This window comes from Oreochromis aureus, linkage group 17 (assembly GCF_013358895.1).
Source record: "Oreochromis aureus strain Israel breed Guangdong linkage group 17, ZZ_aureus, whole genome shotgun sequence".
Lineage (NCBI taxonomy): Eukaryota > Metazoa > Chordata > Actinopteri > Cichliformes > Cichlidae > Oreochromis > Oreochromis aureus.
In genome coordinates this window covers 17854438-17878892 of record NC_052958.1, presented here as the reverse complement: position 1 = coordinate 17878892, position 24455 = coordinate 17854438, and the positions used below count along the sequence as shown (strand labels likewise).

Below are 24455 nucleotides of genomic sequence, written 5' to 3'. Positions count from 1 at the left end.
CATAAAACTATTAAAAGTTTAAGTTATAGTGGTAAGTATTTTATTTTCTTAAAAAAAAAGAAAAAAGAATGAAGTCTGCGTACTCTGACCTTTATCTTAACTGATAATATCGCAGTAAAAAAGGTGTGTATGTCCTTTTAGCTCTGCTGAAAGGTTGGGTGGAGGTGAAACTTCTAGAACAACTTAGCTCTTGTTTTCTGTCTCAGATGATTTAGTTGTTGCAGTTATGAGATTTATCCACATGTGTTTGTGTGTATCCCACCCCAGCAGCTTCTGCTGAGTTTCCACATTTCGGTGCCACAGTGAATATGTCAGTTTAACATTTTCCATAGCAAGAAACATCACAACTGTTGAGCAACCGTTTATTTATGTCCAGAAACACACAAAGACACAGTTCAAATGAAAAACGGTTACAGTTTCTCAGTCGTCTGCTGTCTACATAAAATTGTTTGGCACTGTCTGTTAATGAAAACGTCTCCACAGTCAACAGACTCGGCTTTTTAGGAACTCATAAAAGTCATAAAATATTTGGAAATGTTGCAAGTCTAAATCCTCCGCAAATGTTGTATTGAATTGCATATTAGGACTTTTGAAGATCATGTCACATATACTGTTCCATATCTCAAAACATTCAGTACCAACATTTGTGTATTGGTTTGGCCTAAAATATAACAAAGTGTCTTTAGTATGAGAGCCAGAAATCGTTCGCTTGCATCACAGAATCCTTCAATCAGCAGATACGTGCATGCTTACACTTCTGTCAAATTATATTTCATATAGTTTTATCTCATTTACTTCGTTCTACAAGTTGAAGACAAATTCTTTGGCAATTTAGATTAAAGCAGAGAGTGTTTTATAATTCAAGTGTCCAAAATATGTTACCTGAAATTCACTTTTTTGTTTACAGCTGTTTGTGGAAGTCTTTCATCTAAATGATTATGGTAACCACTGGTCACTGGGGAAAATGTGTATTCCCAGGTGGCTGACAGGTGGTTGCTGGAAGCTGTCACTAGAATAGGTCACAGAAAGGATGCTGCATCAATAACCTCCCTGAAATTGCTTTTGTTTGCTAGCACTGCTAGACTTGCCTGCAGTTTACATGAAATTTGAAGTGCAAAGCAGAAACAGAAAATTCTTTCAAAGTAAAAGTTGTGCATTAGCGCACAACCAAATATTGTTGTTTATAGTTTTTACAGTTTCACTACTGCTCAGCAACTTTTTGCAGAAAAGCCAAGTTTTTCAGAAAACTACGGGTAACTAGGGCAATTAAGGTTTTTTAGGGCAGCACCATATACCTCTTTCGAACAAATTTCTCTTAGTGAATGCCAGCAACCTCAAACAACCGCGCACCAACAGGTTGGGGACTCATCAACCAGTCAGGAACGCTGTGTTACTGAAAAGAGAACTGCTCATTTCCAGATCCATGTACTTATATTTTATTTTTGGACTCTGCCAGAGGAGCTTTGCATCTGCAGATCTGCAGGATTCTTAATTATCCCTAACACAGACACAGAAATGGTCAGGATCTACAGGTCTCACCTGTGGATCCTGTGGATTTCATCCCTTAAAAGTATTAAGCTGTTAACCAATTTCTGTGAATCTCGCTCTAAATAGTATCTAAAGTCAGCAACCCTGAACTATAGTTTAGTTTTGTCTTGACTCCAGGCAGGATAATGTTCACAAAATGCGCCAATACACCAAGACGGCAATAAGTGCCGTCAAGGTCAAAGCATAAAATAGGATTTCAAATACCGCTGTGCTCCAGGTTAAAGCTCAACTGACACAAGACAGACAGAGAAACAGAATAAAGCCCCAAATTAAGCAGCAGAATAAACTCTGTGAGGAACAATGTAGAAAAAAAGAGCAGAAACCTTTTCCCATGCTGATTTTACAGCTGCTCTCCACTGGTTTGGCTTGTGTGTGTGTGTTTGTGTGTATTTACTTTAATGTGACCTCACCCCGGCTCTAGCATATAGCTGTTAATGAGCAACCATAAAACTCAGAGGGAAAACCCATTAACATTCCTTCTTTTCTTTTTTAAAGTTGCCTTCCTAACTTTAAAACCATTACCTTGAGTTCTGTTCCCGCTCTCCTTCCTACTGAGTTACAATATAAAACCCTTTCAAATACCTATTTGCACACTGAGATTCATGCTGTTTCTCACTGTTAACTCTGACTTTGTGACATTGTGGCGAGGACTACAGTGCTGTGAAAGTGTTTGCCCCTTCCTGTTTTCTTTGTTTTTGCATATTTGTCACACTTGTTTCAGATCATCAAACAAATGTTAATATTAGACAAAGACAGGCCGAGTAAATACAAAGTACACTGTTGAATCCAGAAATCACTTAAATAGAACCCGTGTGACAAAGTGAAGCAGACCAGCCATGATCTAAAGAAACAGCTGAAAAAGCTGAAAATCACTGACATCCATGAGTCAGTGGGATTGCAAATACTCCAGTGAACCATGGTGGTGGTAGTGTGATGGTCATGAAACCATGAATTCTGCTCTCTAACAGAAAATTCTGGAGGAAAATCTCTCGCCATCAGTTCATGCCCTGAAGCTCAAGCACCCTCAGCTAGTCCAGCAGGACAAGGATCCAAAACACACGAGCAAGTCCACTTCAGAATGGTTCAAAAACACCAAAATTAAGGATTTGGAATGGACTAAAATCCTACTGAGATGTGCTGGCGTGACCTTAAAGAGGTTGTTCATGCTGGAAAACTTTTCTGTGTGGATGAAATAAAACAACTTTGTAAACAGAAGTGGGCAAGAATTCATCTGCTGCGACGCTAATTGCCTCATACTATTTCACAGCCCCGGAGACCAGACTTGGTGTCTAACATGCAACCTGCTAAATGATCTTTGCAGTGTTTTGGGAGGTTCTCTCTTTACCTTATAATATGAAGCACCTTGAGGATTTAGGTTTTTTTATACAATTAATTAAACAAAACAAAAAATACCTTCTTTTGCTGAGAGTTTTCAGTAGAGTTAGGTAGGTGGTTCTACTTTTCTGGCACACTTGAGATCGAATTAAACTTCATGTGGCTCAGGCACTAAAAGGAGTTTGACACCCCTGGCCCTGACGCAACTTTCACTTAATGCTAGAAGTCCTCCTCTTGTGTGCAGAAATATTTCCCACGGTTTCCAGCTCCTCTAAATGTCAGCTTCACGATCTGTAAACAGCTGTTAACTGCTGGGACTCACTTAAGGGCCAGAAAATCTCTTTTTTCATACAGTGCCATATTGTGTCTGAGCCACCACCATCTGCTAATTGTACAGTATACTATGAAATTTAGCAATCATTTTTCTTTCTGCTTTGTTTGTGGTTATTTTATTAAGACAGCAGGAGTCACCAGTAATGATCAGGGACAGCAGCACAGGAGGAAAAGCTGAAGGTAATGATAAGAAATCAGTGTTCCCTATCATTAATGGTCTTTACAGTAACTCCTGCTATTTTCCTGAAAACCCAGCGCGGCAGTTAATGTGACATCAGGCCCCAATAAATCATCCTCCACCGACCGGGTGGCGTTAAAGAGGTTCCATTAGAGCCAAAGAGAAAACACATGAACAATCATCCCCAACCCGACTCCTCGTTCAGTCTCCTTCCCTGTGCCGTCTTCGTTTCCTCTCGTCTGCCCATGTTTGTCTTTCCCAGCACAGAGGAAACAGACCTGATTCCCTCTTTCTCCCCATCACTCATTAACTGTCTCCCCCTTCAGCTAAACCTATCACATGGCAGGACTATAACTGGTACACATACTGTACGGCCTCTCCAGAGGAGGTTATGTAAATGTTATCTCCGGTTACTAAAGTTTAAAGCAATAACGGGCTTGTATCTTTTGTCAGTTTCCAAAATAAGTTTTGACGCCCCTGCAGTTGACTGGAACACAAACCTGCAGATGTGTCTGCAAAAGTTTTACTGAATAAAAATCAAATGCAGGAGAATATAAGTAATAATTTTCAAAAGATGACATTTGTATTGGAAAGTGTGATAAAGGACCGCAGAAAGAGGTCCAAGTATAACTAAAGAATAACAAGATACATAAAAAAAGAAAGAAGAACCATTTTTAGGCCTCAAGGGGGAAAAAATAACTTGTTGTGGTTGGTCACTATTTATTGTCTGTTACAGTTCTGTTATGACTAGAGGTAATTTAGGACATACGTGAATCTACTGTACAGAAAAAAGCACATAGTGACAGTTTTCACTTCTATGCTTTATAGATATAGGCTTTATTAATCACATACTAGGGAGATTTCCTTGTTAGAGCAGCACAAGGATTATAAAGTGAATCAGTAAAAGTAAATTAAAGATATGATCAAAAACAACAGATACAACAATAAGAAATTAATAAGAAAACTCAACAAAAAAAGAAATCAATGAGTAAAGAGTAAATGTACTATGTAAAAACTATAGTACATAGACTAAAATACACTAGAATTATTAGCTTATTGAATTGTTAATTAAACACTTAGTAGTTTAACATTAAACTCTGTTTCCTCTCAAGCTGTTTGAGTTTCGCGTGCGGTGTTTGCACTGTTTTTGATGCCTGCTGACCTACTTCTTGATACGCCATTCTCACGGGATGCTAGTATTACACTCTTGAGTAAATGCCTCCAAACACTGGCTGGCTGCTGTGTGAGATCACTGTCACTGTGATAACTAACACAGGTGTGTGTATATTTGTGTGTGTAGCTCAGCTATTGCTGAGAGGCATCCACATACATCTACACTTCCAACTCCAATAAACATTATAAGAGCGAGAACCCGGGATAGAAATCTAATCTGGGAGGGCTGCTTTGTTCCTGCCCCCAAAGAGCCAATCAGCAGCTCTAACGGGAAAAACTCACGACCACTGCAGCTGTGTGGTAGTACAATGCAAACTTTGAATGACAAATGTAACAATTCCTGGTGGCCTTTTTGGGATTATTTTTATTAGCTATGTGAGCCAATTTAGGTGGAAAGGTGTAGCATACATGCATACATACATGCATGCATACATGCATACATACATGCATGCAGGTGGCTGTTTTCCTGTACCTATAACTATGTTTGTATTCAGCTGTCCAGGATGTTGCAAACCAGCTCTAAATGACGGATAACAAGTCATTTAGAGCTGGTTGTCCTTCAGTAACATTGTGAGAAATCTTGGAATTGTTTCTGAGCTGCATATTGTGCATATTCAACAAATATGAAGGACTGCTTTCTGTCATTTGAGAAAGATCTAAAAAATTAGAAATATCCTGTGTCAGAATGATGCTGTAAATTTAGTTCATACATTTATTACTTCTAGGCTGGACTACTATGATTCATTTTTGTCCTGGTGTTCTAAAAGCTCCCTGAAAAGTCTTCAGTTCATCCATAATGCAGATTTCCTGGGAGTTTTTCCTTCCTACTGTCACCAAGTGCTTGCTTACAGGGGTTTGTCTGCTTGTTGGGTTTTCTCTCTGTTATTGGATCATGATTTGGCACTATATAAAGAAAACTGCTTTGAAAGTCATTAGCCAATGAGTTTAGCCTGAATAAGGTCATCCTTCTTTCTGACACTTAAAAAGGCGAAAGTTTAGAAAATATGGCTTGAAATTAGACTTCTGTGTGGAGCTTGCAGGCTCTCAGTGTGTCTGTGTGGGCTCTCTGTGGCTTCCTCTTACAGTCTTTGGACTTTAGGAGGAATTGGTGAGTCTAAATTGGCTGTAGCGCGTGTGTGAATGGTTGTTTGTGGTTAGGAAAATGCATGGATGGACCTGAAATGACGGAGAAATGACTGCAGGTTCGCAATCCACAACTGACTTTATCATATACACAAAGACACACTCAGACTTCACTACTTTCTCTAAAACACCAGAGCTTACAACTGCCTTACGGCGGCATATCACGCCGTTATCTCAGGCATTCAGTTTGTAGACGACGTCTCCACCACAGACCTCAGACAGACAGTCGCTCTTTCACATGATTCAGCTGTCTTAAAAAACTTACAGGCAACATTGCATTTTTGACACGTTTTCAATAACAACAACAACAACAACAAAAAAGCAGGATTTCTAAATGTATTATTAAAAGAAAAGTACATGCTCATTATCAATCAGTGTCTCAGCCCACATACAATCCATTTAACTGCAAACACATGCATGTCTGCTACACATCTGTGGCCACACACACCACAACCACACCAGAAATGTATTTTTATTAAATAACTGACACCTAAAAGCCCACAAAAGCTCTTTACTCAGCATTATTCAGCACTATTAGAGTGCAAATGTGCTCAGCATTGGTTTGAAATTATGCTGAGCTAATCCTCCTCCTCCTCGAAGAATAAACCCACACCAGTGTTGATGAACACGAGAGCCAAAACCACCCTTAGAAACTCATTGGAGTTTACAACAATGTCACTGCCAGATGGGATGTAAGCAGTGAGGTGTGACGTTGTTTTGATCAAGAACATGATGGGAGTACATAGGAATCTAAAGAGGATATACTTTGTCTTATCTATCATCCCTGATGTCAGCAGCATAAACCCTGTGATGCACTGGATTGACCGTGTAATCAGTGGGATCAGAAATGGGCCCTAGAGTGAGAGGGCGTGAGTCTGAGGTATCTTTGCAGTGTCAGCTTTCCTGCTAAAAAGCCTAACAAAGGTCTGTGTGCTACCTTCAATGAGCAGCTTGAAACGATGTTGAGGTTGTGTCTCCGACATCAGCACAACTTTTATTTTGGAACTACCACCAGCAGCCGATTGGTTATTCCACGTCTAAACGTTTGCTGGGATCGGTGGACGAGTTTAAGTATCTCAAGCTCTTGTTCACCAGTAAAGGGAGACTGGAGCAGGTGAGTGATGGATCGATGGATCAGTGTGGCATCAGCAGTGATGCAGATACACCAATCAGTTGTGCTGAAGAGAGAGCCAAGTTTGACGGTGATGGTCACTTTACGGAAAGGTTCCCATTCCAAAAGAAGTCAATCGTGGATACCAGTGAGCATGTCCTACTGGGAAGATGCCAGGAAAACAGCCAGGACAAGATAGAGAGATTAAGCCTCTTGACTGGCTTGGGAATGGTTGTATGTATGGAAGGATAGATGGATCAAAAACTCAACAAGAGAAAAACTCAAATTCCAGAAGCATCCAATTACTTCCATTTAATTTCGAGCCATCTTCCATCAGGGTGGGACATAGAGCCAGCTCTATACTTGTATTTTTGGACTATCCTAGAGTAGCTTTGCATGACTCACACAGTAGCCAGACATAGAGAAAAATGTCTGAATCTGAACATTTAGAGCAATCTAAAGTCCGAGCTGTTTGTTCACAGGGATTACTTGTACATCTTGATTAGATATATCATATCATAAAAGAAGAAAAAGCCCAATATGACCCCTTTTTATGCATTCAGGGAGAAGATTTCATTGATTATTACACTTTAGGTACATTTAAAAACTAACTTTTAGTGCTGTTTAGTGCTATCACAGTTCCTCTCTGTCAAGAGATTTATTCTAAATGACACTTCTTCAGCTGAGAGTCTAAGAGTGAAGACACACACAGACGCTGCAGTTTTAACTTGCAAGGGCGCTTCACAGAACGCTCACATCAGAGTGGGGGCCCTGTGAAGTGCGCGCTCTGCTCTTGCACTTGCCTTTATTTATACACAAGAAAAATGAATACATTTGTTCAGTGACGTGAGCATATGCGTATGTGTGTGTGTGTGTGTGTGTGTGTGTGCGCGTGTGAGGTCAGAACTGCTTGTTTGACTTCTTACTATCGCTGTGGGAAGGTTCAGATACAAATATCAGAACACGTTTTATAAAGAACAATCAGTCCAAAACAATGAAAAGTACAATCAGTTCTAAGCTAGGAAATGATCATCATGCAGCATTCTATCACAAGTAAACTTATATCATGAAAAGCTTATACTGACTAAAAAATACAATTTTCTATTGACACTCTCTGTGTTCTGTTCATTTGCTGACTCATCATTAACTTATCTGTGCATACATAAATATTTATCCACTAAAATGTGGATTAGTGCATGAATACAATAATGGGAGGGTTTTAACTCCTCCATTGTATAAAACGGGATGTGACCGTTGACCGGAGAAAGACGAGTGGTTTATTTGTTTTAATATAAGTGTTGTGATTCGAACACGTGAGTGTTTGCATGCTGATCTCTCTCTTTTTGCCAGTGTCACACATCCTGTAACTGTTTCCTATGAAGGAAATAACTCTAGCTGGCTGTACTAACACACACACACACACACACACACACACACACACACACACACACACACACACACACACACACACACACACACAAAGTTAAAGTTATTGAAGGCCTACAGAGATAAAGTTGTACGGTGTTGCACTACAGCCTCATGTGGTCTGCAAAGACACTTTACATGAACCAGGCTTCCTGCACACCCAGCTGTCTTCTAGGAATCACACACACACACACACACACACACACACACACACACACACACACACACACACACACACACACACACCATTCTTGGTGAGTGATGCATGATGGGTGTGTGTGAGTGTAGCGATCTTATATCAGAGCAGACTGGGATTAATCAAAAACAGACTCCAACATGTTTTCCAGCTCAGATAAATATAATTTTATACCACATCCATCACATTATCAGCTAATTAACTAATCACTTCATGAACTGGGTCTGTAAAATGCACTTTAGGAATAGAATAGAATAGAATAGAATAGAATAGAATAGAATAGAATAGAATAGAACAGAATAGAATAGCCCTTTATTGTTATTGTACATGTACAACGAAATTGTGGGTGCTCCACACCAACTGTGCAGGAATAAAATATAAACAGACAGCAGGAATACACAGCAGACAGGAGAAACAGAAATAAAACCAAGAGAGCGATACACAAAAATAGGAGAAAGGCACACATTAGAGAACAAGTTGCAAAGTACTTAAAAAACAAAGTTTCTTAAAACCTATATTTATATCAGAAAGTTTGTTTTGTCTGATCAGTGATTGAAAAACTATAAAATTATTGATCTACTTTATTTTAGGGATTTATGAAGTCGTACAGCCAGTATTTGTCTTTTTGTGTCATTTTAAGTTTATTTCTACTTCTTTAAGATAATTTGTTACAGGTTGTGTTTAAAGTTTTGGCTGCTGAAGCAATAAAATCCTAACACTGGTAACTACGGTGACATTTTTAAAATATATATTTGTGCCCATTTTAGTTTAAAATAAATGTTTTTCAAACTCTGTTAATATTTGGTTGTTATCCTTTGGTAGTGGGCATCTCTCTGAAGATGAAAGAGGAAATATTGTCCTGTTATGCCTGTAATCTGCAAGTCTTACTCTGCCTGTATTGCCAGGTATGGAGGCACAGAGCATTGCATTAACACCGTTCAACAAAAAATAATGAAATAAACTGTTAGCTTCCTGTTTTCTCTTGTACTGTGTGTGGATAGCTCAAAAGTAGGAAACAGCAAACTGCACCAGCTAAAAAATGAGCCTACAGCACAATCCAGAGGTGATCAACAGCATTACAGTGATGGATTATTATTTATTTATATGTTTATTGATGCTTTAAAAAAATGGTAAAAACAGAGTGATTATAATTGTATTTATATTTTATCTGTCCTTTCTAAACTGAAAATCAGCAAATGTGAAGGGATCTTGTGAATTTTGCTTTATGCAGAGATATTACTTCCTGTTTCCTGTTTAAATGTTTACATAAATTTAACAAAACAAAACAAATAAGCCAAAATTTAAAATAAAATTTAAAATAACCTGGGTTTTACAACCCAGGAGACTTTTTAGACTCCTCTAGTATAACTCTACTTACATTTTGTTGTTAAATGTATGTAGTTTTTGTTTCCACAGACAAAGATACTTTCAGAAAGAATAACATAATAATAATAAAACTAACTGCTGATACTGGCTCAACAATAAAACACTAATCTCTAATCATCACACAGTGCAGAGGGGAGGTCATTGAAGTGCTCAAAATCAGGTGTGGTTCCTCTTAAACACTATTTCACCATCACATAACACTAAATAATCTTTTTTTAAAACCCACACTGTAGTATATATTTGTGGATAATTGGACCACAGTTACACACAAAGAGGTTCTCGTGAGTTGGATTAGACGGAGCTGACTGGAAAACAAAAGCGAGAAATCCCAGTCAGAGTGTTTTGTGTACTCACATGGATCGGCGTGTTGTTGTTGTTGAGCTGGTCCTGGCTGATGGGTGACGCTGGAGGATGGCAGTCCAGTGCCACTTTGTCCCGACATGCAGTGTGGCACGCGTACTTGCAACCTGCAGAGAAATGACCTGATTATAGATTCATTCACTGGTAATAAAATTATAAATGATAAGGTTAGCAGTAAGGAGCAGATATGCATACGGAAAAAAGTTTCTGTAACGTATATGCAAATGCTCTTTTGATAAGGGCAGCGTGTCGGTTGAGGTTCTTCTTCTGCAAATGGAAAACAACAACATGCAAATGATGACATGGAGGAGGGAGAGGTTTCAGAATAAAATCCGGTGAGATTGAACTATGTTTTAACATTAAAATGCAAATAAAGAGGAATTAAATATGACAATTTCTTTTCCAAATTACCATTAAATAAAAACAAAAAGTCATGAGCAAGATGTGGGCCCCACATTCATATAGGATACTTCAGATGAGCAAAACCTGTAGGAACATTTTAAAATGACATCTTCTGGATGATGATGAGTCAAATTCATCTTCTTTGCAAACTAGTATTGCTGGCTCACAAATACAACATGATTTCTCTGATTATAGGAGTGTTTTTCTCTTAATTAGCGACATAAATTTGGCTTTCTCACTCCGTAAAAAAAAGAAAAATCAAAACATCCATTTATCCATGTTCTTCCACTCATCACATTCATCGTAGCAGGGGGGCTGGAGCCTATCCCACAGGATGGTCCTATCGCAACAACGTGAGAAGCTTTAGAAACAAAAATGTTTTCATGAGCTGGAAAAGTTTGAGAATCATGGGACAAAAACACTGAGCAGCAGCTTTGAAGCTTCAGCTTGGCTGAATGAGCTCATCTGATCCTCCAATGTCCATTTACCATTCTTATATTTTAAGGAATAACATCTAATATCTAATTGTAGACAGCTTACAGATTCTAACACATCAATCACCAAAGCTACTAAAAGCATATTTAATTTACATAAACTGTTTGCTACAGCTTTAAAACTCCAGTCATTTGAGAGAAATTAAGCAATTGGTAAGAAATGAATCACCTTTTTATCCATTTATCAAACAAAACATGAAAATGTTTGTTCCAACAACGAAAATATAGATTCCCTCTATCTTTTTAATCACTAAATCAATCATTTTAGGGCTTTCAGCTTTTTTGATTGGACATAAAAACCCATTTTACAAACAGTCTTTGGCTCACAACAGAGCTTATTAAGCAATGTTTACAGATTTGTTCTCATGACGCAGGAATATATAAAAATATTTAAGGCTAAATCAACATGAAAACAGGTTAGCTGCAGACTAAATGTAGCCACTGAAGTCATATCTTCTTCCCTGTGGTGCCTAACTTTTAACTTTAAATTAAGTGGCACGCACACACACAGTGTGTGTGTTGAATAATGGCTACAACCCAAATGCACCATTAAAACAAATGGAACCGACGAGGGGGCTTGTTCCAAGTCACTTCTTGCAATCAAACAAACATTATTCACTCTGACGCACCCCAACAAAACCCTACACGTGCCTCGTGCGTGCAGATGTGTGTGTCTTTAGTCCCACGATCCTACCTGTCGACTTCTTTCTCACGTGCTGTCCAACTTTATCCGACAGCTTGCACATGGCTGCTCCCATCTCCCATCTTCAACTCATACACTCACTGAAATCCTGTCTACGAGCCTCAACATGACATCCTCCTGCACACACACACACACACTCGCGCTGAATGGAACCACACATGCCAACACACTCTCTCTTCTCTCTCTCTCTGCGGTGTTTCTCGGCCGTGCTTCAGATGCTGATGTGCCATTCTCCCCCGTTTCCCTATCTGCCTCTCTCTCTCTGTTGTTGTGCTGAGTGGGTGATTTAACAGTCAAATGGAGGCCACAGTGAGATGGGCACACAGACAGGAGAGGAGGAGGGGTGGCAGTGGTGGATGGATGGATGGACGTAGGCCTGCTGACTCAGCCATCTGCAGCCACTCTCTCCTCCCCATTTGCTCTGTTTCGTAGCTTGTTATGACTACAGTTGAGTCGGCCTATCCAGTTTCCTGCCCATCCAGTCATCCGCCCGCCCAATCATCCACCTCAATCCCTTCTGACAATGAACCTGATCCACAGAGGAAGTCATAAAGAGCCTTGTACATCCATCCATCAATACCATTATGCAGCATGCAGGGTTATTTTTGGACATGAAGAAGATATCAACACACAGCAGGTGCTGCATCAAACCAAACCAGAAAAAAGTCAGTGCACCACTTTAAACCATGATAAAGATTTTGGCTGCATTTTCTACTTTTAACTGAAACGAAAAACCCCAGAAAGAATTAAAGATGGATGTAGCTTCAAAGTCCTAAAAGTAAAAGTTACAGTGTGTGACATTTTTCACCACTAGATGTCAGTAGATTGCAGATTGCAATCAACTGGGTTCTGTCGTCTTACCCCTCCCAGTTCAGGTGCATAGCCCTAGCTACGGTGTCTGCTATAGGACAAACATGTTTTAGTCAGGCATGAGAGATCAAAAAAATTAAATTTAGGTTGTAGTCCATGAGGCTGCGGGCATCTGGAGTGTTCACATCCACCCCAGACTTGTTCCCTATCTGTGGAAGGCCACTGTTTACCTCAGCTGTTAATGCCGAGTGAGAAGTGTTGCATCTTTTTTTTAGTCTGGAAGATGCTGTGAAAGAGAAACAGCTCACTTCTCTTAAAATTAAGTTAGTAAATTATGGCAAATAATTAGAGTCAGGAAGGAGGATTATCAAGGGTATGTTGTTTGCTATACGGAACTCATAGATCATTAGCCAATGATTGCCATCATCCCCTCGTCATTATCGTCTATTAGTTTGTGTTCATGACTTTTAAACCACTGCAACAAAGCGAAATGTTCTCAGGAGTCTTCAGCAGGTACGTATCACTCTGTACTGATACCGGTACTGGCTTTGGAAAATGGAACAGATGGATGAATGGAAATTTGTGTACAGGAATACCAAAAAATGTCCTTCCAATCGCTGCATTTGCAATATAATTGACAAAAAAGGTAAACATTCATCTTCAGTAAGGAATTGTTAGGACTGTTCCAGTGATCTCCATCATATCTCAGTTTTTTGCGTTTTTTTCTTCCTCCTTTTTCTCATCATCTTCCTCTCCATCTGCCTCATCTGCTGTCTCAGGGATAAAAGCATTTCCCAGACTCCACAAATCGATCAGACTCAATCAGCCCGCTGGAGGAACGTCTCAAACACACACACACATAAACTCTGTAACCTTTTCTTTTTTTCATTGCCAATGCAGCATGAATGAACCTAACTTCAAGCCTGTAAACATGTAAAAACACATTTTGACAAAGGGGTCATTTACAGTGAGTTGTTACTGTACTGATATATAATAAGTGACTGAATTAAAAATACATAGAAACTACTTTAAACAGATTAACACAGGACAATTTTTTAATAGAGCGAAAAATGTACAACTATTATTGAGATTTTAATAAGTGAACATTTTTAAGAGCTATATATTAAAAGTGTTTGTCTCGTTGTATTCTTATGAATTAATAGTTCTGATTCAGTTGGTTAAGACAGCAAATGCAAAATATAATAGAAAAACCTCTCTTGAATATGAAAATCTTGATTTAGGAAAATCAGATTGAGGAAATTTTTATTTAAAAATTAGAATTACATTTGTTGTATTTAATGCTACTTTTCTCTTTATTTTGTCTAAAATATAATAAAATGCTTTGATGAGTCTGGACAATCTGAAACCTGACTGACTGCAGCCAAAACTACCATTTCAGTTTGGGTTTTAGCATCGTACAGTAAAACTCAGCAGGGTCTCACATTAGAGGTCAAAGGTCAGAAATCCAAAACTGTCCAGACGCTATGGATTTTTCACCCATGTGTGAAAGTGAAATGTTTTTTAGCACGAGTTCTATAATTTGTTCTGTGTGTGCAGCGAGAAGCACCATGAGGCTCCGGCTCCTTTAGCACTCATGTGCTGAAACAAACACACACACACACACACACACACACACACACACACACACACACACACACACCATCCCACTGCTCTTAAACTGGGGTATGATGGACATTGGTTGATCTGGCTTACATAGCACAGACATGTCAATCATAAAGTTGGGTTGGCTTAAAACATGCCTTACTTTATCTTCCTTTGTGACTCTAACTGGGTCATTATTTATAAAATAATCTTTATTTTTTATTAAGACTTAAATCAAGTGACTGGGACTATAAACTAATGAGAAAAATGTTTACTTATGGCATAAGTAAACATGGGCATATAGGGCATCTGGTTGGTTGCTACAAGCCATTCGGTGCCTTACAACTGCATTGACAGCTTGTCCCGGATTAGCAGCAGTAGATCAGATTGTTCCCAGTGAGCGGTGGACTTGGCCAGGGTAAAGTGTTTGCCACAGATTGTGGTTATAATTTTTATGGACAGAATTTCCACTTCATCCAACTGGCGAAAGGCTTCCTCTTTGGTGGCCTCAGGATCTCGTCTCTGCTCTTTGCAGATGATGATTTTCTGTTGGCTTCATCAGGTGGTGGCTTCCAGCTCAGACTGGAGCAGTTCACAGCTGAGTGTGAAGTGATGGGAATGCAGCCTGACTGCTCATCACTTCTTTTTTTACCTGTTGAAGTTCAACAGGTACTGAATGGGGTTGAATGAATGGGGTGAATGGGGTTGGCATTCACTCAGCTTTGTCATGACTCTGGGCTCCTGGTTAGCTTAGCATTAGGATGCTGTTTGTGCAGGTGCTTGAAAGAAGCTGAAAAATGCAGTAAAATGCAGCTGTTTCTGTCCTGGATGCAGCTTCCCCTTTACCATCATGCTCCTTTTGTGCAATAAAAATAAAAGCAATGTCCATGTGTATTTTCACTCCTCAAAACCTGTTTTGCTGTTCCGCTCCACTATTTTCCACATTAACCAAAATCACCTGATTAGAGCACAAGTGCACAGGAAGAAGACAAAAAACATATTTGATAGATTGTTTTTTTCTTTCTATCCAGGTGGCGTGCAGATAACTGAAGAACTTCTGTAACACAACTGGGGACTAGTGGACTGTGAGGTAGTCGCTACTGCTCCATATCCATGGATGAATGGATGGATAATAGAAGTGACTTTGTTTATTTAAGCCATGTATGGGGGCCCTTACATTGGTGCATTAGAAGTTAAAGAGGAAGCATTAACAAGGAATGTAAAATCAGACAATGCAGTTCCTGCAGAAAGGGTTAAGTATCCGGCGTGAAATATGTAGGTAGGACTACATATTGTGTCCACTAACTGCAAATACTTGTACACAAGTTAGAAGACAAAGACAGGTGCGTGAATGAGGACAGGTGTGGGCTGAATGCAGCAGCCATCTGCTATCCCCTCATTATCTTTCTAGTCTTGTCTCTTTTGTTACTGTCAACATGTCTGGACACGCGCTTGGGCGTATGTAATCAAACCTTGAGCCAGTCAGAATATAAAAAGGATAAAAGTATAAGAGAAAAATAAAGACTGAAGCACATTCACACACACACTAATAGCAGCAGAAATGAAGCAGGGCACTGACATTTGAGGTGCGTTTGTTTTTTCAGTTTCCACTAAAAACCATCTTAATTTCATAAATAGGCAGATCAGTTCAAAGCGTTTGTTAACAAGTTATTTTACTGCATGATATTTTAGGTTTCCTCTTACCAGAGAACAGTTCAGTTTACTGTAAACTATAGGATAAGTTTCTACTAACAGACGAGGAGAATGGAAAGAAACTGCATAAGAGAAGTTGACCGTGGTGAATACTGGTCAGCTAAATGGTCTGTCCTGTTCATCGCTCATAACTCACCAGAGCTTCTCCACAGCAGACTGACTTCCAGGCGTCCAGAACGTCGCATCACTTTTGGAAAGCGATAGAAAAATCTGGACATTCTCCTCAGAGGTTTCCCAAAGTTTTTGGTAAACCCCATTGCACACACACACACATACACTGTTTTGAGGTTTTTTGGGTTCCTGCAGGCTTCAGATGGTGATTCATATCCAAACATAACTTGATATAATTCCACAAAATAGTCATCCTTCACTCCCATCCATGATGCGTCTCTGTCTGCAGTAACTGCTCTACTCTGGTCCCTCCTCCCAGACACACCGTCACCCACTTGTGTTTGTAGTGTGTGTGTGTGTGTTTGGGTGTGTGTGTGCCATTAGCCACAGGCTAAATGTGTCTTGTAGAGCCAAACTGTCACAGCGACTGAACAAACAACAGGACAGCAGCTGACACACACACACACACACACACACACACACACACACACACACACACACACACACACACACACACACACACACACACACACACAAAAGGTGAAGGCAGACTACACTGAAGAGGTTTGAACAATGAGCTTTGGTATTTCTCACAGTGCTTCTAAATGACTCTCTGAACTATGAAACCTCTCCACCGTCTCCAGCTCAGACGCTGATCTGTCGATTTTTATCATCGCCACTTTAACAAACCTTGATCTAAGTATTAATGACTAAATGTCAACTTTTTTGCTACTTTTTAAATCATTTTTATCAAACTTGCAAGTTGTTATTCTTATGTTACAGCCTAGTAGTAAAATGAGGAAATACTGTGGAAATTAAAAGGAAGTAGCCGCTAGATATCAAATTATAAGTAAGTAATAGCTTAGTATCAACTGTAGTTTTTAGCTGAGTAATATTAGACTGAAACTTACATAATGTGATACTAACTAGAAGTGATCATGTAAAAAAAAAATGTAGCAATACCATCAGGCAGAAACAGTAAACTTGTGAGCAATAAAATCATCATTTCTGTGCAGTATTTGGAAATAAATGTTCCTAATATAGCAACAACGTGACTGTATTGTTACCTTATAATAAAACACTAATATAGATTGATGTTTTCACTAGTTATAACACTATACTATACCTCTCCTTTGTTTAAAGGTAATGTAATTATCATTTGCTGCTATTGCTTATTTACTGGAAACATTGTTTTTTTATGTAATAACCATAAATAAGAGCTACAAAGTACAAATATATCTGTTTCTAATATATTATGTATGTATGTATACACAATAAGGTGGCACTATTGTGTGACATATGTTGAAAGTTTCCATTAACAAAGTCATCACTTTGTTAAATGAGTCTTTTATCTTCTTGATTAGTCATGAAATAAAAAACCTGCACTGGGCTAAGAAACTGTTGTGTGTTTCCTTTTGAGCTTGTGAAAATGGGGAAAGTGTAAACAACAATAAACAGTTAATGGGATATTTTCATTTGTTGGTATTCTGACAGCTCTTGTGGCTTCATATGGAGTACGGATGTCAGCAGCCATTAGCCTGAGTGCTTCATCTATTGGCTAATGCTAAGTAAGCTATAGAGGCACTCAGCTTCTTTAAAAGGAGCTTTAGATCTGAACAAGTAGACAAAAAAAAGAAAAATGTTGGGTTAAGTCATATTTAAATGTAGAGGACAAGCTTGAACTGAAGGATGCAGAAGCTTAACATTAAAGAGCCATTTCCCCCAAAAAGAAGAAGAAGAAGAAGAATCACGGTGAGGGAGGACAAAGTGCTGCTATTTCTATTCTGTCACATCAAACATAAGAGAGCAAACTGACTGGAAACAAGCTGCAGCTGCCTGCAGAAATCCCTTCTACAGAGCCGACTAATGAATACACACACTAATGCAACATTAAACCCAATCAGACAAAGATCCCCGGCTCTCTTCGGTGGTTCCTGTTACTTCGGAGAAAGAGCCATAGGATGACAGACCCACAGGAAGAGAGAGAGAGAGAGAGCGTGAGCTAAACCACTTTCATACAGAAGTTGAACCAAGGACAACACGTTAGCTTTCTGTAGCTCATTTCACTTTTCCAACTGAACCAGTTATTGTTTAAAAAGCATAAAATATTAGAGTACACTGAAAACTCAAACATCTTAACAGACACAGAACAACTATGGAGAAAACTTTGAGTGCTGTATGATGTTAATGTCACGGCTGGGGCAGCAGTCGTGTGGGGAAGTGAAGGAGGACCCAAGTTGCAGACAGCGGCGGTGATGCAAGTGAGTTTACAGATTTACAGTGAACGATAAATAACAAAAGCGAGGGCAAAACTAAACCTAAACTGGGGAAAACTAATAACAAACAAAACCCAAAACCATAACTCGCAGAATCACATGCAGGGGAAAACAGGAGGTTACGCAGGGGATGAAGAGCAGAATGAGGAGCAGAGAGACGCGGAGATTACCAAATAACACAGACGAACCAACAAGGAACACAGGCAGACACACTATAAATACACACAAGGTAACTTGTAACTTAAAAGGGAAGAAAATGTCAGAGAAACTGAATATTTAAATTTAGATTAGGTTAAACGATTGAGCTATTTAAACTCTTTTTTATATTATAAAACTTAGTTTTTCTATATTACTGCTTCACATTTCTAAAACGTATTCTTTTTACTTACTTTATTATTTAGATTCATTTTAATAGCAATAACATTTTAATTTAAGGCCAACATGGACCCATAACATTGCAATCAGGAAGCTACAGCATAAAGGTGACATGAAGTCTGTAAATACTCTTTAAAATACCAACCTCTTCCTCAGCAAAGAAAAAACCCTGCAAGGACTTGGCATTGTTTCAATTACAGGCTTGTCACGGTTTAATAATTTTCTTGGACGTTTCCTGGAAATCACTCTATTGGTACAAGTTATGGGTGTAATGGAAAATATGTGAACAGTAATTCCTGTTATATTACCTTTCAGCAATCATTATCATCACAATGATCTTCAGTTCTCTCTCATGTTGCTGATTTACTCTGACAAAACCATGAGCATGTATTCCCAGTAAAAGCTATAATATTTCTTGTCTTTTTAAGGAACACTATGTTGTGGGAAAACTTTCATTTCAACATTCAGCTGAAAAATTAACCTTTGAAAGAAATAACTGAACCATGGTCTTGCGAGGCTTGGATGCCTTATAAGTCACTGTTTCTGTGTGTTAATAAGTGAGCAAGTGACAGATACGGATATTAACAGTGCTCTGTGGAGGATTGCAGGACAACTGCAAGGCATAAAAATGTTTGGGGATTTGTTTTTGTTTTTTTACAGTTGCCATTTTGTTAAAATATAGGTGAAATCATGGGTCTGTAACAGGCTCTGTGAGTGGCTGCTGATAGAGAAAAGCTATAGGCACAAACACAAACTCCATCAGCAAGGCTGATTAAAGTGACAGGAAGCTATAGAGCACATTGCACACTCATTAGCCATTAAATGTAATGAAGTTAAATAGCTAAATGGAGGAGATAGAGTAGTAAAACAGTTAGTGTTGTATCTGTTGGGCTTCTCAATTTTTTTGCAGTACAATATGTGATTTAAGTATAATATTACAGTAGATTAAATGCATATTGACATTAAAATCAGGCTAATTGAGGGAGTTTTGGAGATTTGCAAAGCGTATTTATTGCTGCAGTTAGTGTTTTAACACCAACTTCAATTTTATGACGCTAACAAATTAAACATATAATGTTTTCTTTTCATATTTAGTTGTTTTATTTTAGTTATTGTTTTATTTACTTATCAGAATTGTTTGTGGTCATCCCAAAGTTATGAATGTTACTATTTAAAGTAGCACATATTTTGTTAATAAAATCTGAGTGAGTAATGTTAGCTAATCAGAATTAGCAAGTCGATAGTTTTGTAGCTAAAGCTAGCTAATGTCCTTCTTTGATAATATTTTTTTTCTAGCAACAAGTAGAAGAAAAATTGAAAACATTGTGAATGAAGGAATAAAACAGAAAATGTTCAATATTAAAGGCCTTCTAAGTGAGACGTTTTCAGCTAACCGCGATAAATACATCTTGAATTTGTTAATCTTAGCTAACATTAGCATACTTGAGCTAATAGCTAGCCAGTCTACTATAGGAGAGGAAAAATGTAAAAACGATGATACGTAATTGAGGATGGTATATTTTATAAAATAAAAAGTGTTTATTTGACTAATGCAAACTTCCTTCTGTCTCTAACGTTAATTATATCATTGATACATATACAGATGGACAAATGAGTATATTTTAAATATCTTCACATTTAAATTGATTCGTCCTTATAAGATGAGTACAGTGAGAACAAGGTGAATTGTGGTTTAAAATTGGAAACCTTTCAATAACTCCTGTTTAGCTTCTCTTTAATCAGCTATCTAATCAGCCAATCACATAGCCAATAGCCAATCAGCCAATCACATAGCAGCAACACAATGCACTTAGGTAACTGCTACCTTCTGACGCTCAAACCACGCATCAGAAAGGAGATGAAAGATGATTTAAGTGACTCTAAGGTGTCGTGTCTGTTGGTGCCAGATGGGCTGGTCCGAGTATTCCAGAAGCTGTTGAAATATTGTTTTTTTGGGGGGGGGGGGGTCACAGAATTATCTCTAGAGTTTACACAGAAAATGTCTGAAAAACAGAAAATATCCAGTGAACAGCAGTTCTCTGAGCAAAAACGCCTTGTTGATCTCAGAGATCAGAGGACGAGTGTCTTGACTAGTTTGAGCTGATAGGAAGGTAAGAATAACTGAAATAGCCTAACCACTCATCACAACCAAGGTATGCAGAAGAGCATCTGAAACTTGAAGCAGATGAGCTACAGCAGCAGAAGACCACACCTGGTGCCATTTCTGCCAGTTAAGAAGAGGAAACTGAAGCTACAACTAACACAGGCTCACTAAAATGCACATCATCAGAGTGGAAAAATCCTTCTGATGGGCCCGATTTCTGTTGCGGCATTCAGATGTTATAGTCAGGATTTGCTGTAAACAACATGAAAGCATGGATCCTGCCTTTTAGTTCGAGCTGTTGGTAGTGTTATAATGTAGGGGAAATTTTCTTGGCATACCTTGTTCCTTCATAACAACTGAGCATTGTTTGAATTCCACAACATAACTGAGGTTGAAACAGAAACTGAAGCTCTGACAGAAAATCTGAGTCATGACACGTTTTATCATTTTATAAAATAAGTTAGGAATTTCTACAAGGATGATTACATAGCTATGCAGTACAAAGGGTTAATGTATTCGAAGCAGATATTCAAATATTCAAAACTTCCATCTAATTTCCATCGAAAAACAAATACTACTGCAACCATGTTTGAAGCCCTGCACGTTAGGGAAGAAGAAATAGTTTCTAAGGTTCCTTTTTCTATTGTTTGCTCGACAGAAGTGGACACACAGGGAGGTCCAGAGTTTGCCCTTGAGGAGTCACCCAGTTTTCATTTACACCTGAACCAGTCCTTCTGGATACCAACATGCATTCCAGCACTGGGCTTCTTTCGTAGCCCTGCCTATTTAAGTCATCACCAGCACAGAAACAAGGAGAGATTGCTACATATCAGATGGCGCTACCTGAAAATGCTGATGTCACTGATAGAGTGTACCTGTTCATTCAAATGATTTAAACTTCCCTAAAAGACCTGATGAACAACTGGTTCATTGTTGACTCAAAAAAAAAAAAAAAAAAAAAAACCCCAAAACACAAGCCAAAAAATAACCCAACCCCAAAACAGCAAAATTCTGCCTATAGTGCTGAAAAGCTGCATGTTTCTTTCATTTATCCATATACATATCATATAGGACTGTTACCTATTTGGTCAGCAAAATAACAGACAGTATTTCCCAAAGCATATGTAGATGGATCATAGACTTGTGGTGGAGTATGTGTGAAGCTCAGCAAAGGAAAACACTGGATATTTGGGAGATCTTTTGCATTAAATGGTTCAAGCCACTTAGGTTAAAGTCTCCATATCTTCTGGGACTCCTCCACCTTCTGTTTAGACCTCTTATCTTGTGGGCTTTTACCACCTCCCCCACAACCCTGACTTGATCACATGCACCCTCACCTGCACAGATGAGACCATTCTTGAAGATGTACTTGCAGCACAAATCACACCAGTTGCTCTCCGTTCCGGGTTCGAAGGCGTGTCCCTCTCCGGTCTCCTCCTTCACCCTGGGGTCCTTGTCTTCGGGGGAGAAGATGGTCTTCACATGTGGTTTGGATGCCTTCTTCCTACCACGGGGTGCCCCCCCTTCGTGTCCCTCCATCGCGTTCCCAGAAGCTCCTGCCCCGTCTCTCCCCTCAGGTCCGCAGCTCGACAGCTTTCTGTCGCTCCACATCCCCTCCAGTCTGGACGGCTGAGGAGACGCCTGCCGCCGGACAGCCCTCACCACCGCCGCGCCCTTGTTGGCCTTGGAGATCCGCATCTTGGCGCCCGTCTGCGGCCACGTTGCCTCGTTCAGAGTGTCCTGGTGTTTGCTGATATGGACAGCCTGCAGGGCCAGCGGACAGTCATCTGTGACCGATGAGCGCGGGGGGGCGTATTTCCGAGCGTGGTGGTTAATCATTACGCACACTTTTCATAGTCCGCCGCTGCGTGGAAGTGTATTCGCCAGAGTCGCACAGGTGAGGTCTTGTTATGTGTGACGATGACACCGTCGATAACGTGCTCCCAGTCGGAGAGCAGGTTGAGGCGGTCGGAGGTGTGCTGGAGAACGGGTTGGATCTCATTTCACTGGGAGACATGAAACACTGGCGCTCCAGGAAGGACTGCGTCCTCGTTTACAGACATACAAATTTAAGCTTTCTTTCTCATCATCATCACACATCTCCCAAGACCTAAACAACTATCCAGTTTCTCCGGCTGGCCCTTTAATTCCTACCTGATAAAACTTGTTTTTGAACTGCCTGTTGCCTCCTCTGTCAGATAACTTTCCCCACAATGCAAACCAAATATGTCTGCAAGTACCCGGAGCGTAACAATTTAAAATCAGGGAGAAATATAAACAAATCAATATGATGTGTGTCAAACTGCTGCTGCATCACTCCGCAGTCCCTCTTTTGACCACAGGATGGTGCCATTCCACTGAGCGAACAAAGATCAGGTGTCCGCAGGTAAAGGAGAAAGAAAATGTTTATTGGCAGGGGGACATTGGTAAGATAGGGTCAGATCAAAGACATCTGGATTTTGTGTTTTGTTTAACTTTATATAAAAAACATAAAACATGTCCTGCACTTCTTCACTACAGACTAAGTGGCTGAACCCCAACAACCATAAACTTTTCATGTATTCTAGCTTTAAAAAATAATCACACAACCCGAGCCTGTTACAGGTTGGCATGTAACTCTTGAATTACAAACATATTTTCTTTCTTTAGCAATTTTTTTTTTGCTAAGAAGATTTAATAAAACTAAAAGAAAGCTGACGTTTGTCCTCATATCTCGTGCAAAAATCTTTCATGTTTATTCCAACTGATGTTTAGTGTTCTCATCTTTGACTTTCAGACTATAAAAATTTCTAGTAAACACATCTTTCAGGATTCCCTTTTACCCACCTACAAGTAGTTTCTCAGTGTTTGAGGTTGTTTTAACTCATTTTCTTTGTAGCAGTTTAGATTTTTTTTCCCACATCAAGTGAGCAAAAGCCAGACTTTAGTAAAGTGTCCAATTTATGAAAGCTTGTTTCAACTGTCTACAAGCCTTTTTCAAGTTCTGCATCTCATAATTTTGACATACTGAGAAGTAGAACTTTTGAGATGCCTTTTTGTTTTCCTCGAGTGGAATAAACAAATGAGAAACAGTCCCTTGTTGGAGAGCTAGTGAGATTGTAGCTTTTGACATGAATATTAATAAGGTTTTTTAAAAAAAATTTTATTGTCATTTGGTTTTTAGTGAACAATAAATATGCACATTAAAGTGACCAGGAAGCACTTAATACAAACAAAGACTGATTTTAATTAACCTGAGCTTTTCTTTTCTTTTTTTTCATAGTCATATTGATTTTACATACTGAAAATCTGTTACAGGATGAGGATACAAACTTTTTTGGGCTGCTCCTTTTTCCATGCAGGATAAGGAGGGTCACTCCCTGATTCACATGTTTGATTTGACAGATTTTTACTTCCATACAAAAATGCCACAGGGATCCGTGTCTCCTCCTGAGTTCCTTTTTGTGTGTAAATATTACAAACAATAGTAAACATCAGAAACACATGAATGCTTTGTCACTGCCGTTCAACTTTTTTTTTTTTTTTTTTTTTTTTTAAAGGGAAAAGTGCAAGTGCTTCATTATTAAGCTTTTTTTTTCTTTTTTTTTCTTTTTTTAAAGGGAAAAGTGCAAGTGCTTCATTATTAAGCTTTTTTTTTCTTTTTCTTTTTTTTTTTTAAAGGGAAAAGTGCAAGTGCT

At 39.0% G+C, this 24455-nt stretch overlaps 1 protein-coding gene across 1 annotated transcript; it reads right to left on the bottom strand.

Annotated features, from left to right (window-relative positions):
* Positions 1-821: 821 nt before the first annotated feature.
* Positions 822-24406, bottom strand: LOC120433901. Its single transcript, XM_039600920.1, has 3 exons — positions 22116-24406; positions 10183-10295; positions 822-1009 (listed from the first exon to the last, which is right to left on the bottom strand). The coding sequence occupies exons 1-3, from the start codon at positions 22615-22617 to the stop codon at positions 1007-1009; spliced, it is 618 nt and encodes a 205-aa protein (XP_039456854.1). The 5' UTR covers positions 22618-24406; the 3' UTR covers positions 822-1006.
* Positions 24407-24455: the final 49 nt, after the last annotated feature.

Bases quoted from the DNA above. Each gene is read 5' to 3' on its own strand.
- LOC120433901 (XM_039600920.1), bottom strand. From the start codon at position 22,617: ATGATTAACCACCACGCTCGGAAATACGCCCCCCCGCGCTCATCGGTC. The intron at 10,296-22,115 runs GTGAGGGTGCAT...ATTTCTCTGCAG, and splicing joins GAATGGTCTCATCTGTGCAG to GTTGCAAGTACGCGTGCCAC.